Source organism: Epargyreus clarus, unplaced genomic scaffold, assembly GCF_041222505.1.
Source record: "Epargyreus clarus isolate Ecla_fem2 unplaced genomic scaffold, WU_Ecla_fem_2.2 ptg000006l, whole genome shotgun sequence".
Lineage (NCBI taxonomy): Eukaryota > Metazoa > Arthropoda > Insecta > Lepidoptera > Hesperiidae > Epargyreus > Epargyreus clarus.
Genome location: NW_027332214.1, coordinates 6695217 through 6710705, shown reverse-complemented (window position 1 = coordinate 6710705; position 15489 = coordinate 6695217). Strand labels below are relative to the sequence as shown.

The following is a 15489-nucleotide window of genomic DNA, read 5'->3' as shown; positions in this document are numbered from 1 at the left end:
GTAGCTCGAAATCTATCGCACAAAACTTACTTTGCGAAAATTTTATACGCAAAGCATTGTGATAAGTATTAGTATACATAAATATTGTGATTGCAATTATGTTTGTACAGATTTTCATATTGATTCATCAAATAAATCGCTTGCATTAAGACATATTAAAGAAATCTTAAGATTGTGCGTAACCAATCAACGATAAGGTTTTACATTAAATAAAATATGGTAAGTATTATTTCATTTTTACACGAAATATATTTTCCTTGACCATTTGGTGTCGGATAAGAGTTTTTAGCAACAACAGCGCGAACTAGCGTTTAGCCATTTCGAGTTAGGTGTACCACATACCGCCCGATCGCAGTACTACCGAAAAATCTAAATGATTTTGAGACAATCGTACAAATATCGGTTTAGTCCTCTTTATTATTCAATACTTTTAAAGATTTTCCAACAATTTAGTTAATGTTAGCGCATTTATATACACTTCTATTTACAGACAATATCAGATGAATAGATGCATCTCTCAGGAACTCAGATTTAGGGATCAGCGTGAGTCTGACTATCAAAGTGAACTGTTAAATAATAACTCGATGCCCAGTAACTCCAATGGGCCCCATACAATTAATAATACACACATTACGTAAAAACTGAGATTAGCATTCACGACTTCAATAGATTCAACGTTTTTCTTTTCTAGCTAGCTCATTTAATTCCAAGATTTAATTACACAAGTCACACTGAACGCCCCGCAATTTATTGCGCGTCGTTCGATTTACCAATACGGCCATTACTATTATATGACATGTGACGGTCATAAGACGATTCTTTGTATGCAACGTTTATAATATGCAGGTCAGTCTGCCAGCCGACTGGCAACATATAATGTCAAGAGCTGATGCGACCTTAGAATAGTCATGAATATAATAGCCTATATTACTATCCTGGCTATACTTTTATTCACGACAAATTTATTTTAGATCCCTTCCAAATTACGGAGTTATAGAGGATCAAAGATACATCCTATAAAATTTCGCATTAATAATAATATTCCATTTACATCACACATATTCATACTTAATTAACGATACTTTACAAAGCATTTTAACTAATTACCGAGATGTGTGCACACAAAATAATACAAATAAATTAAGAGAGATGTTCATTTTATAGGTAGGTACATCTTAATCATTAGTGTGTGATTTTAATTCGACTGCTTAACATCGATTTTAGTCCTTCCTAACTACCAAACCAACTTATCGCGTCGGATATCAATTTTAAATACTAATTTTATTATACAAATTCACACTTCAAAAACCGATTATGGTATATCTTAAAATAATAGCATTCGTATCAAAGTACAAAAATCACGTTTTCATCTTTTTAACTAGAGCTATTATTTGGTTTATTATTGTTGATTTATGAAAACGCAGGCAAGAACGGTGATTGAAAAGGTCAAAATAGACAAAAATAATATTCCTTTGGCCGAGTAGTTGCACATTTAGATTTGATTATTCGCGGTAAGAATAACCTTAACTAAGCGTTGAAAACACCCTTCCTAATGAAGCATGAAACTAAAATGGAATCAAATGGAGAATTTCCCATTCTCATACTAATGTGTTTATGTTTATTTAGATTTCGAAGAAAATCCTTTGTCGGACGTAAATTTTTGTTAATCACGTTATCCTATTTGTAAACAATTGTTGTCGGCCAATGTGCAACCACTTTTGTGGCCCTAACAAACTAGCTACTTTTAGCACTGCGATTTACTCGATGCTGCATTACGTTTTTGCGACAAACTGCGTTCAGTCGCAGTGTCGAAGACCACTCATTTTAGCAATGGCATTAATGCTACATTCCGTTTTTCGCGTTCAGTTGCCGACTGAGCGTTATGAATTAGCTGAGACCAGCACTCAAAACGTATGTGGTGCGTAGCATTCGATCGTGCTAAAAGTCGCTAGTCTGCTGCGGCCCATAGCCTTACAACGCAAGCCCGAAGGTAAATGCAAATGTTTATGCATACATTATACATAAGCACTTAGAATGTTAAGTTTGGACCACGTATTGATTTTTAGAGAATATTACGAGTTGTTGAAACTAAGCAGTGTGAAATAAGAATTGCTATTTTATTATTATGTCAATAATATATTATATAGATATATACTAGGGTTATATACAAATAAAAACAATATTACTAGAGGAAATACAGTGTGCTCAGTGACAAATTTAGAAATTTTATGGTGGATATATGTCACTCAATTTCATTGAAATAGGTCAGGAATCTGTTGTACTTGAAAAAAAGAAATAATACTTCTGTTATTCTTCTCTAGTTCTAATTGTTATTCATTATGATATATTCAGAATTATTTTTTGTTTTGTCTGAATGTTCCTTCATTCGAAATATCTTTCAGTTTATATCTTATACTTCCACTATTATATTTTCGCTTACTGAAATCTGCAAAAAAGTATTATGATAATGGTTTTAGGTTCAACTTTGTACTAATTTTGTGGACAAAAGTTAGTGAAATATATAAACATTTAAATTTTTCAATTTGTCACCAGGCATACTGTATGGAATACTCAACAGCTATTTAATATTTTGTCATTTAAAAAGTATTAGTAATATTTACTTTTTTAATGACAAAAATGGGCACAGGACAAATTATAAAAATGACATTATAAATTAGGTTTCAATGTTCTTTTAATGTCGTAAATATGAGAAAAGAAAGTTTCGGAGATGTTTTTTTTAAATTAGCATATTTTGTCTGAAAAATTGTGATGAAGTCATGCACAAATAATTTGCTTGCTATTAAATTATGTTAAATTATTTCAGCTTTACTGGTAATTACGCATGTGTCACTTTCAAAATAGTGTCTAGTACTTAAAAAGCTGCCGAGTATTCTACAAAATCTATAGTTTAATAAAATAAAATGGTTCTTAATCAGATACGTTTATCACATACACATTACTTTTCCAGTATAAAAAAAATAATTACAAATAAAATGTAAGACAGAAAATATTTGTGTAGCGTGAACTGAAGCATAGAATTTAAAAATATATTAAATCGAGGGCCAATCTACTTTCATCCCATATTCTACTCCCATTTCCCGAAAAACTGATTTATTTATGAAATAATCAACGAAATAGTTCTATCAATGGTGCTGAAATGTTGTGGCATAATAATTTGTATCCCACATAATATAACAATAAAATAACTACATACTCGATCATTAAAATTAAATTATAAGTATCAAAATTAAATTTCACATTGGGATCCAAATTAAAATGCAATGTCTACGGAAGGACAAGAGGATCTGAGTATTATTTAATTTAGGGCGTTTGTACACGACGGTTTGTTACGATGTAGTCGTAACAGATAATTAATTTATATAGAAGTCCAAATGTAAGTACACCTAGTCCCTATCATGATATCTTGTTAAAGCCGATCACAGATGAACTACGACGATTTTTTTTTATCAACTATATCTCTCAGACATCCTTGTGTTGTCATTAATTACACCATTGCAAACATTGTAGTGTACAAAGGCCCTAATTGATTTAAATTCATGGATTTTATAAAAAACTTTTCAGTCTATTTATGTATCTTGATGCAATAAAATCAATAACAAATTTGGAAACAGCAAAGATACTGAAAAATACACGTTAAAATCAAATTGTATCGTATTTTTGAGAACAAAACCAGTAAAAATTAGGCAAGTAAATTACAAATCAAAGATGTAAATATCATTCTTATATTATTTTAAAAGACTGTGAAGTTTAACCATTTTTAATGTTTTCCAGAATTTTTGTAAAATTATTTGAAGACCTCCTTTTAGATTTTACTAAATCTAAGCCCAAAATTTTTAAATATTTTTATACTAATTTCCTAATTTGATAAAAAAAAAATCTTTAATATGATTTGCAACTTACTTGCTTAGTGAGTTAATAGTGAAATACAACCAATATTTCTGTTTTATAATCTGTGATATAATCTTTAAGATTGCATTGTGCAAATGAACGAAAAATAATAAAAGTAAGCATATTTAAATTACGAGACCCATGCACACACAACACGAGGATAAAATTAAATATATTTGTGATCGTATTACAAACACCGTAACACTACAACACTCCACTATGCAGCAATTCCACAGCAAACAATGATTTAAGACATCTAAAGAAAGATTGGTCATCTGGTTTTAAACTAATCAGATTTTCATAAATACATACACATTTTATACATGTTCATTGCGCGTCCACGGTGTTTCTCTCATCTATTTATATTATTTGATAGACATTTATAAGTCGCTCATATTTTCTTTGTACTTTTGTGATTACAATCCATCAAAAAACGTAACCTAACCGTTAAAATTATTTCACATTATACACCTCCATAAACCGACACTTTGTTCTACATTCTGATACCATCTGATGTAATTACACTACTAGTATGAACGATCTTCATACGTTACCTAACCGAAGTAAGACACTTGAGTGTCTTTTTATTTACATAAAAATGGACATAAATCAGCTAGTACTTTTCTGCCTAGCAGCTTTTAACTAATCAATAAGTTGTTGTACATAACCCGAACGTGTTGACCGAACATAGTAAATGCACAATATGGAATAGAAGAGTGTGATGCATACAATTCGATGAACACAGTCGGGTAGTGCCGCTAAATTTACGAATATTTATTCGAATGATGTAGGTAAAAAACTAGGGTTGGTTCAAAGGAAAATAATGGTATACTTGGTTGTCGCCCTTCTTAGTACGTTGTTACTTAGTGAATGTATTACTTATTTAGTATAGAGTTTTATTATTTTGTGTTGCGTGAGTGACGGTTAAGTAGTCGACCTTCAAATTGACTTACATTTAGCATTACCAGCATCAATGTTATCGATGCATATCGGTCGAAAAAAGAATATGAAAGTGGATTATCTAAAATGAACCTTACTTTAATATAAACTCTTGCAAACATTACTCTCGAAAAATATATTTAAACTGACACAAACAAGACATCTATTACTTTAAAACTGAAGAGATTTGCCGATTGTTAGCTATAAAATGTATGATACAAATACACCCAGTATACATTTCTTGGGACGTCACAATTTGAAGGTCACTACCAACACGTCACACGCATCACTACAACCGCAACAGCAGCCAAGTGTTACAGACCTCCCGGGAGCGGCGTGGTCGAGACAACTGTCGAGGGGGGGGGGGGGGGGTGTCCTTACGTCATTCTGTGCACAGCGGTTGCGAGACGAGCTCGTTATATTCCTTGAAACACTATCAAGTGAGTTATGCGAGCCGCGGCCGCTTGGCGTCGCGCTCGTCGCCCGCCGCCGCGCCCGCGCCGCCCTCCTCCTCCTCGTCCGAGTCGCCGTCGTAGTCCACTAGACCCTGGGGGGAGACACGTAACAAATAACACGTTAATACTCGCCGTTGATAAAGAAGCATTCCATATGCGTGACACGTGAAAAAGAAACGTCTAAATAAAAACACAACATACAACGTTTATTGTACTAGATTTGTCTAAGGGATATCTACGTGTTTTTAAATGAAAGAATGTCACATTCACATTATTGTCACAATATTAATAAAATAATATTGTTATGACAAATTGTTTATAATATGTGATAAAATGTAACACGGAAATCATGTATGTCATTCTAGACCATATGCAATTCACATACTAGTATCATTATGATAATATGATATAAATATTATTCTGGGGCATAATGTTATATGTCAAACAGTGCAATGTGAAAAGAACACAAACATAATTCAATTTTAATATGTCAAGCAAAACTAAACAAAATAATAAAATATGGACAAATAACTAACCAACATGTTATTTAAAAATATAATAATACTATTTATAATATAAAACAAAAACATACAGTTATCCTATAATAAACAATATATTAATAATAATATAACCACACATATAATTATATAGGTTTGCATGCACTTGCCTTTAAAGCTCCAAAATTATGCATCAGCAGAGGTTGGAATATATGAGAATATCTATCGCACAAATTACATATATGTCTAATGGATTTTAAAAACTTTTTAGGTAAATGATCAGGTATAAAAATATAAAGTTAATTAATTAATTATCACAATACACCCAACAAATTCGCATGCAATAAATACTTAACACACATATACTTTAAATTTCCTCAATAATTGCGAATAAGTGCTAACTTGCTTACTCCATTTTTAGCAGAAATATATAAACATTTTTATTATACATTAATCAATCCGAAATTGTAAGAAGAAGGTCTCAGAACCTATCTTTGTTTTGATTTAAATAAAAAAATATTAGGGAAGTTAATTTCATATGAATAATTTAATAATTATATATTTTCATAGATACATAATTATTAATAATTATATATGATTTTCTTTTCTTGTGATCTTTGAACTTAAAAATCTTTGAATTAAAAAATGTCATTAATACATTCCCTGTTAATATCCATGGGTTTGATTAATTTACTTTTCTCTATGATGAATTTAAATGGAGTCAGCAGTTAACCCAAAAACACCGACAAGCACACAACAACATACATATATAACAACAATTATAAATATAATATAATATATACAAGACCTCCCCAGCGAAGCGACAGTAGAGTGGAAGCGTGAGGAAACTAAAAGTTTACCTTATTGAGTAATCTGGGCGTGGATACCTGAACGTCGGCGTGCGCGGGCTTGGCCGCCGCCGTCGTCGTCAGCAGCACTCGACTCGGCCCGTTCACCGTCTCCGTGTTAGTGCACACCTTCTTCTCTACTATTTTACCTGGAAAATAACGGTAGTGTTAGCTATGGGTTGTCATGCAAAATCATAGGAATCCTTCGTAGTTCGACGCCGAAGGACCATAGCAACGCCTATCATTGCTCACCTATTATATGTTACATGCTACTGTTTCTTACAAGTTAAACTATGTGGTAAGGGATTATTACTTAGAAGTCCTTAGAGATAACAACGCATTTGGGGTCGACCTAAAGTACGACTCGATTCTAGGGTTGTTTATAGAGAACCATAGAGGATAGTAACCACTTACCATCAAATGGAATGCATACTCGTTTACTACTTTTATGTTATAAGTCCAATTAGTGTAGGAGGTCGTATAGTTTAATCGCAAACGTACCAAGTACGTTGTTATGTCTATGTGAAAGTTACTGTGTGTATTGAATATTGTATGTTTCCCAAATAAAAATAAAATAAAATAAGTACAAGGTCAAGGTTTTTCTGTCACTCCAAAAGCCTGTCTCGCCTTTAGAAAATATTTAGTCTTTCATTTTCGCACTACATTCATTTCACTTGTATCGCCTTACGTTCTAGTAGATTATGACAAGTATTATAATTTATGAGATTGCTAGAAAATATTAACTATTCAATATTAAGATAATAAGATTTAACTCTTATCAATCTCCAGCAGCAGTACATATGATGTTGTACTTTACGACTATGTAATGTTATTCATTTCAATCTCAGATAAAATCAATAATATAAACTCCTAGGTTTTTAGGGTTTCATAACCAAAGGGTAGAATGCTGTCTGTCTGTGTTAAGATTCCTACATAACACGCGTGGGAGGAGACGCGCGGGCGGAGGAGGCGGAAAACATCGGCGCGGATGGTTCGGGGGCAGACCACTCACGCTTGCGATCTCCGTCGGCCACGGACGATTACTCTTAAAATATTATTTTGACCGGGATAACCCTAATGTAATTAAGCGGCTTATTAAACCAGCCTTATATTTGTACAGTCCACTCTTTTATTTGAGTCTCGGGACCCTAAAAGCTATACTTAACTAATAATAAAAGTTTAAAATTAATGTCATACACGAAACTGCTATTTTCGAAGTTTTTCACTTTATCTAATTACCTATTAGATAAAGTTCAAATTTTCACATTGCATGTACTTCAAATAATAACAAATACTGGGAATAAAAAAATAAAAAGTTTTGGTGGTATGGAACTTCAGTGTGCGAGTTTGACTTGTACTCGTTATTAAGGCCACTTATTAATAAGCAAAGTAGTGTCAATACACTTTATTGACCGACCTAGAGCGTCGAGCGTGTGGTACGGATGGGGGTGCAGGTGGGAGTGCGGCTGCGCGGTGTCGAGCGGCGCCTCATCGTCGTCATTGAACCACAGCTCCTCCTCGTCGTTCGGTTATTAAGGCCACTTATTATTAAGCAAAGTAGTGTCAATACACCTTATTGACTTACCTATAGCGTCGAGGGCGTGGTGCGGATGCGGGTGCGGGTGGGGGTGCGGCTGCGCGGCGTCGAGCGGCGCCTCGTCGTCGAGCTCGTCGTCGTCGTTGAACCACATCTCCTCCTCGTCGTCGGGCGCGCGCGCCTCCCGCCTGTACCGCGTGCGGAGCAGCGACGGCACCACAGCCTCCGCGACCGCCACGCTGCCGCTCACTACGGACGTTATGTATAACTTAGGGTTGAAATATCACTATCCATTCGTAATGGGTGTGTACATAATAAAATAAGCTCATACAACAAATTTCAGTCTTAGATTCAGTATAAGTGATTGACTGAGATGAGTGATGTTTTCACTTTTATAATACCACCGGTCATTACTGTGATTTTGTACAGTTACAAGCTTAAGGGAGGGGGGGAAGAGCGGTCCACCCCAGGCCTCCGATCCTGGGGGCCTCCAAACTTAGTGGCAAAAAAAGGATGTCAGAATCAAACAATCTTTGAAATGTATATCAGTTAGCGAAAAAGAAAGGTCAAACAATCACAGGCAAACTTTTTACACTGGGGGCCTCCATTCATTTTTCCGCCCCGGACCTCCGACGACTTTAGTCCGCCACTGGACACAAGTAAATTTTAATGTCTGTGTTATTTTCAAATTTATTACGAGTGTGTACTTTCCTAACTAATATTATAAATGCCAATGTGAATTTATTTGTTTGCTACACTAGATAACCGATTGTGATAAAATTTTGCACACATTTTATCAGAGGTTTAGAAAAAGACATAGTACCGTTTATGCCGAAAAAAGTATTGTCGACCGCGAGCGAAGCCGTCTATAATTCAGCCTTTCTGGTAAGTTATATTATAGTTAGTTCAGACGCGGCATCATTTCAACGTAAAAAGAGCATCATTGGTGGTAGCGCGTACGAGTCCATAACGGTGCGTCGATTCCGTCGCAAGTAGGTAACTACAAAAGTGTGTTGCAACCTTTCACTTTGCAAATTCAAATTAATAATGGGTTTGAGTCTCAACAAACTAACGAACAACAAGACGTAACGTAGGAAGTCGATAATTTCTTATAAAATCCAATCAATAACAAATGAGGAATTTTGCCATTTCACTATATTATCCACCCCACACACTGCTACATCATGATATGTCATTAAGTTTACTGATAATGGAACACTGGGCGTCATTACTTATCAATCACAACAAATTAAATCAAAATAAATATTGTAAAACTCACCTCTATCCCTTTCCTTGAGTTTGTCCTGGTGTTGATCATACCGTGTTTTTAAAGCTTTGAATGTCTGTACATATTCAACATCTTCAAGAATCTTTCCATAGTTTTCCACAACATGAGAACATAACGATTTAATGTCCTCCAACTTAATGAATTCAAATAGTTCTAGAATCGCCGAGTCTAGTAAGTTGTACCTGTAATATTTTAGATGGAAGCTTTTTAACAAATTAAATCAAATAACAGAATAAATTAAATTATGGCCCTAATAAGTTTTGTTAAACGGCAGAAGGGATTTTGATAAAATTTTAACATAAAAGTAGAGGTCATTTAAAGACAGTTTGAAACAAAACTACTTAAAAAATCAGGAATACTTTCTTTATTTCAAAATTGTCTCCTCAGTTATCCAGATTTGCTATTATCAGGATAATATAATTTTGTCCTGTTGTTGATGTCATATATACTTGTAATATATTATTATTGTAAATTGTAGGTATATAAATCCTTATGTAATTTGACTCACTTATTCTAAATATAAATATGTAACATAAAAAGGATCTAATCAGTTGTTTGTTTACTCCAATGTTATCAAACAATGTCAATATTACATAACACTGTTATCTTTTTAAATCAATGTTCTAAAACAGGAAATTACCTTTCAAAACAAAATTTCTTTATCAAAAGATTTAGAAATAAATTGAACGTCATTGTCAATACAAGAATAAGCTTTACAAATGGTGATTATTATTTGAATAATATTCTTTTTTCTTGATATACTTTGTAGAAAAAAAAAATATTTTCATAAATGCATGTTTATAATCATAGCACTTTAAGATTGTGAAAAGTTTCATCATCAACCCATTACTGCCCTGAGCATGTGTCTCCTTCCAATCCACCGCCGTGGTCAAGTGCGAATTACTAAACTTTACACAAATTTAATCTTTTTAAATGTTATCTTTAACAAAATCAGAATCAGTCCAATTGATCTCACCTGCCATTATTCCTAAGGAAAGCATCTATGACCGGTGCAAAGAGATTTCCCTTGATGATGTATCTGTTGTAGTACTCGTCCTTGAGCGCTATGATCTTCCTCATGAACCTCAAAGCGCCCAGCACCAGAAACGTGTGTGTCGACCTCATCAGCACCAGAATGCGACGGAGGAGATCCTGGAAAATTGTATGGTATTTTAAACTAAATGCACCAACAGTTAAACATCCTCTCTGCTAATCTGTCTGTCTGTCTGCTAATCCTAAAACACAGTAGTTTCAAAGCATCTGTGACCAACTTAACTTAGGATTCCAATCCCAATCCTTTCTAGGGAAGATTACAGATACTTGTGAACAGCAGTGACCATCAGGTGGACAGCATGCTCCATTATTTATCATTAAAGGAACACAGAAGGAATTAATACAATTCAAAGGGCACTCAGCCATTTGGAGGCACCAATTAAGTGAGACCTATGCCCAGGAGTGAATATCAAGAGGCTGATGGATAGGTATTTATACCAACCTTATTCAATATGCAAGTTTTGATATGGTATGAGTGATGTTCGACACAGAAGGAGAGCAGCTCTAAAACCAAGCCCAACAGCTGCACTGTGTGATAATCTTCTTTTAGCGGTTTTTCCCCAGTTGTGTTCTGAAGTAAAGGTGCTGAAAACAACAAGAATAATTGATTCAATTTCTGAAAGAGATGTGTCTGGCAATAGGACAGTTATGCATTCATGATGACCAACAAAGTCATACAATTTTTACATCAATATATCATCATGAGCAATTATTAGATTATCTGTATTTCAATGGCTCGAATTGAAAAAAAAATATCTCATTAACCTTTAAGAATAATCATAAACATTACTACAACAATGATAAATAAAATATTATATTAGAAAATAAATTGTAACAATCTCTTATGCCAAGTAAATGTGACAACTCTTGATTTTCATAAACTACACTACTATGTTGTAGGTATCAAGATACACATCTATACTAATATTATAAAGAGGAAAACTTTGTTTGCTTGTTTGATTGTAATGAATAGGCGAAAAAACCACTGGACCAATTTAAAAAATTTTTTCATCATTCGAAAGCTACATTATCCATGAGTAACATAGGCTATATTTTATATGAAATATATTTGATAAATATATTTTGAGGCGGTACAAAGTTTGCCGCGACAGCTAGTATTAAGATAAAATAGTATAGAATTAACCAGATATTGAATTCATAATTCGAATTTTTGCCTTGCAAAATCCAAGACCTATTGTTGGTCATGATTAAGTAGGACATTGAAACAATAAAACTAAAATTAGGATAAAGAATACATACCTATAAGCGTCTGTATACTGTGTTTGTAGAAGAAATTCAGGAAGTCTGACTTTTCACTCTTATTCACTGACGCAAGCATACTCTCAGGGTCTAGCAGGATACGTAACACTCCCATAAGTTGCACTGCACCACCCAACTCCGGGTCTCTGTCCCTTAGCATTTGTTCTATCACTATGTTTAACAACATTTGTTCCTGAAAAGTAAACATTGCATATAAGAGTCATATATACTTATGTTTTACATACATTGATGCGTGACCCACGTGGTGGAGCAGTCACCATACCGGTCTGAGAAGCAAAGGGTTCTGGGTTCGATCCCCGGCCAGACAGATATTTGAATGATGAATTCTAGATATCTTTTCTGAGTCTGAGTGCCATCTTAGTGTGCCACGGCACCCGTGATACAGTGAATCCTTGCGTGGGGCTGTGAGTGTAAAAGTGTGTAAAAAACGTTTATACTATGATTCTGAAGTGTATTAAGGGTTGTGATATGAGGTAAGGTTTGGATCATTCTTGGTCCAAGGTTCAAAGGCAATATGACATTCACACTGACATTTATGAATCAAATGGACTGGAAAAAGAAAGAAAAGGTGTAGTGAGTTGACTTTGAATCTGTAGTCTGGACAATAATTCTCAAGGAGCCTGTGACATGGCGAAAAAAATGGATAAAATAACTAGATAAATAGGAATGTCCGAACCTGAACAGTATGTCAGCTGCAAAACTATACTTTTACGATTACTTTTAAGCTACTTTATACACCAAAATACTGTATGAAACACATTTTGATGAACTCTAGATAAAAAAGTTTTTAAAATGTTTGTAACTTAACAGTTTTAATAGGACATTACAGTGTCAAAATATGAAAGATACATAGATAGTGAATAAAATACAAAATTTTGATCAACATACCTCTTCAGTACTTATCGCCTGCTGTAGTGTGTAATCCCTTACGACTGAGGGTGAGAATTCAACAATATATGTCAGTATATCTATAGATGCAGTCTTGGTCTTCTGATCATCTATACTTAGTGTAATTTCTAACGATGGCAGGATACCCAATGAAACTAGTGTTTTGTAAAAAGCGTCTTTATCTTGAGGTTGTAAATTTTGTGAAAAATTACAAAACTCTTTTAAAAATAGAACTAAGTCTCGTCTTTTACTGTCTGCTGTTTTATCTTCCAGAAGTATCTTAAACAAGTCCGTTAAAAACCTTTCATCTTCCTCTATAAGTTTCACTATTTCTACTTTATTGAAAAATATAAAACTCGACAATGTGCTTAGCAGATTGTCTTCAAAAACTGTGGGTGTGGGTAAAACTATATCTTGTATATACTGTACTCTGTAAGTTTGATGTATTTTTGCAAGTAAATCTTGATTTTTAATAGGAATGGCTTCTCGGAATTTTGCTAACTCTCGTAAATACTCTCTGTGTTTCTTGGGCTGTGGTAAACTGGGATCATACTCGAGACAGCCCACAACATCAAATATAGTGTCATCCGCAAACATTGTGTCAAACAAATTGTTTTTATTCAGAAGGAATATACTTTTGAATATCTCATAGAGATGATGCAACCCCTCAATATTTTCAATATCTTCACACATGTGAAAGAGGTTTAGTAACTTTTTAATGTAGTGTTGGCTCTCTAGTGCTGCTGCAAGCTTGTCCTTTCTTGCTGGGGATACTAAACAGCTGTTTACTAGCTCACTGATATCCTCCAGCCTTCCCATTTCACAAGCAGGCAGTTCCACCGGTTGAACACTATCTGACATCTCATCAAATCTTTCATCTTCAGATTCTTCAACAATGTCCTGAGTGATTTCAACTGATGGATCTTTACCTTGGACCTACAATTAAGAAATTATTTAAATTAATTAGGCAAATATACAGACGAGACCTGTATTATAGCTTCTCAATGTCAACATTATGTTTGTATTGATTTATTCATATGATATGGTAATTCATTTTGGATTGAAAGATTGAATTGATTATTTAGTATGATTCAAAATAAATAAGAAGACCTATCTAAATCTAAATCAAGTATATATATTTACCTGACAAATCTTTTCCCATATTTCATCGCAGCCAGCTTTTTCTTGAAAACTTAATGCTAAATCAAAGTTGTCACCTTCTGACCAGACTATCAATGTATCCTGCTGTTTCTGATAAGCAGTGTCTGGTTGTATTTTACTCTCCAAAAGGAGGGAACCATCGGACTCTGCCCTCACCAAAAGCGAGGTACCCTTCAATCTCTCCACGTAACATGACGACACATGTCCTGTACCTCTGTCATCCCACTGCCGGTCCGCGTTCAGAGCGTAAAGCTTCACTCTTCGTCTTGTATCCGTCATTATAGTCAACGCAAATATGACTATATACTCAAATAATAAACCGATTATTATGGCGCTACACTTATGCACCGACTATTTATTTATTTAACTCCCATTTGTATGAAAACATATGCACTTCTGTAACAACAAAAATTATATATATATTTTACAATACATAGAACACTCACTCGGGTTTTGTAATTACCGTAATTGTATTCGGATGAATCGCTATAACAAGATCTAAAACCATAACTTACGATGCCAAAACACAAGTGTCTCTCTTCAAGTTAAAAAATTAATACACCGATTCGTATTATAATTAATTCCTAAAGGTTTTTTTTCTAATTTAGTATGACAATGGGTCGCCAAATTATCGGAAATCACAAACAAAACAATACAATCTAAAAACCTTTCACTACACTGTAAATCCAAGTGATTCAACTCAAACTTGTATATTGTTCATGTAAATAAACCGTAAACTCTCCAACAATGTGATATTTACCGGATTACACATTATAGAATCGTCAAATTGACGTACCTTCAAAATACTACAACATCAGATATCGCCATATTGGATTCACAACAACGCTTCGAAAATAGGGGTTCTCAAATCAAATGAGAAATGGCGGCAAATTTCAAATTCAATGTTTAAGTAAGTCAGCTTTGCCAGAGACTTGTGAAAGAGTTAAAATGTTACAAAAATATACAATATTAATAAATAATATGTACTTTCAGAATTAATATAAATATGATTGAATACGTTACTCGCAACATTATTTGGGACATGTAAAAGTGGTAATTTTTATTCCCATGGCAGATTTTTTTATATGACAACCTCATGGTCACACCAATAAAAAATCGTTTGGAACTTTTTAACCAATAAGAAATAATGCATATTTTTGACAGATTTGTTAGTAATACCATCAAAAAGTAAAAATGAAAATTAATATGTGCAAACAGCAGCTGTTATTACAACTTGTATAACCCCTATCAATTTTAAAACAAAAAGCTTTACGATTCAGTCCGATATCTCCAAAAGTGGAATATTCATTTAAAATAAATTAAATACCTAGTTCATATCAAATTATAATATAAAAATATGTTGTAGAATTAAATAAATATATACTTTGTTTGATATATTCTTCATTAGTCTTCTGTATCTAGTTGCTCTTACGCTGGTACTTCCCAATATAATAAAGTACTCTGTGACTGGTACGCAACAAGAAAACGCTGGCGGCGTGCGAAGCCAGACTTTGTGTATAAAAACCATCAACCTATTTGTTTCATATCTATTTCTTTAAATAACTAAATTAAAAAAATAGTATGTAATGATTTAGATTGACATACTGTTATGATTTTGAGGAGCGCTCTTCTT

The 15489-nt window shown here is 33.7% G+C and overlaps 1 protein-coding gene across 5 annotated transcripts; it reads right to left on the bottom strand.

Moving 5' to 3' along the window:
* Positions 1-2542: 2542 nt before the first annotated feature.
* Positions 2543-14717, bottom strand: flfl (serine/threonine-protein phosphatase 4 regulatory subunit 3 flfl). Of its 5 annotated transcripts, none has more exons than XM_073073861.1 (10): positions 14653-14717; positions 13839-14252; positions 12696-13631; positions 11787-11979; positions 10969-11111; positions 10450-10625; positions 9465-9655; positions 8234-8434; positions 6661-6797; positions 2543-5395 (listed from the first exon to the last, which is right to left on the bottom strand). In XM_073073861.1, the coding sequence occupies exons 2-10, from the start codon at positions 14133-14135 to the stop codon at positions 5294-5296; spliced, it is 2376 nt and encodes a 791-aa protein (XP_072929962.1). In that variant the 5' UTR covers positions 14136-14252; positions 14653-14717; the 3' UTR covers positions 2543-5293. The 5 variants fall into 5 exon arrangements, with proteins under 5 accessions (XP_072929962.1, XP_072929961.1, XP_072929966.1 ...); XM_073073860.1 differs by having other exon boundaries at positions 14372-14698; XM_073073865.1 differs by having other exon boundaries at positions 6688-6797; positions 14372-14698.
* Positions 14718-15489: the final 772 nt, after the last annotated feature.

Coding starts and splice junctions, on each gene's coding strand:
- flfl (XM_073073861.1), bottom strand. CDS start 14,135: ATGACGGATACAAGACGAAGAGTGAAGCTTTACGCTCTGAACGCGGAC. Junction 10,626..10,968: donor AAACTTGCATATTGAATAAG/GTTGGTATAAAT, acceptor ACAATTTTCCAG/GATCTCCTCCGTCGCATTCT. Junction 5,396..6,660: donor CGCCCAGATTACTCAATAAG/GTAAACTTTTAG, acceptor GTCTCCCCCCAG/GGTCTAGTGGACTACGACGG.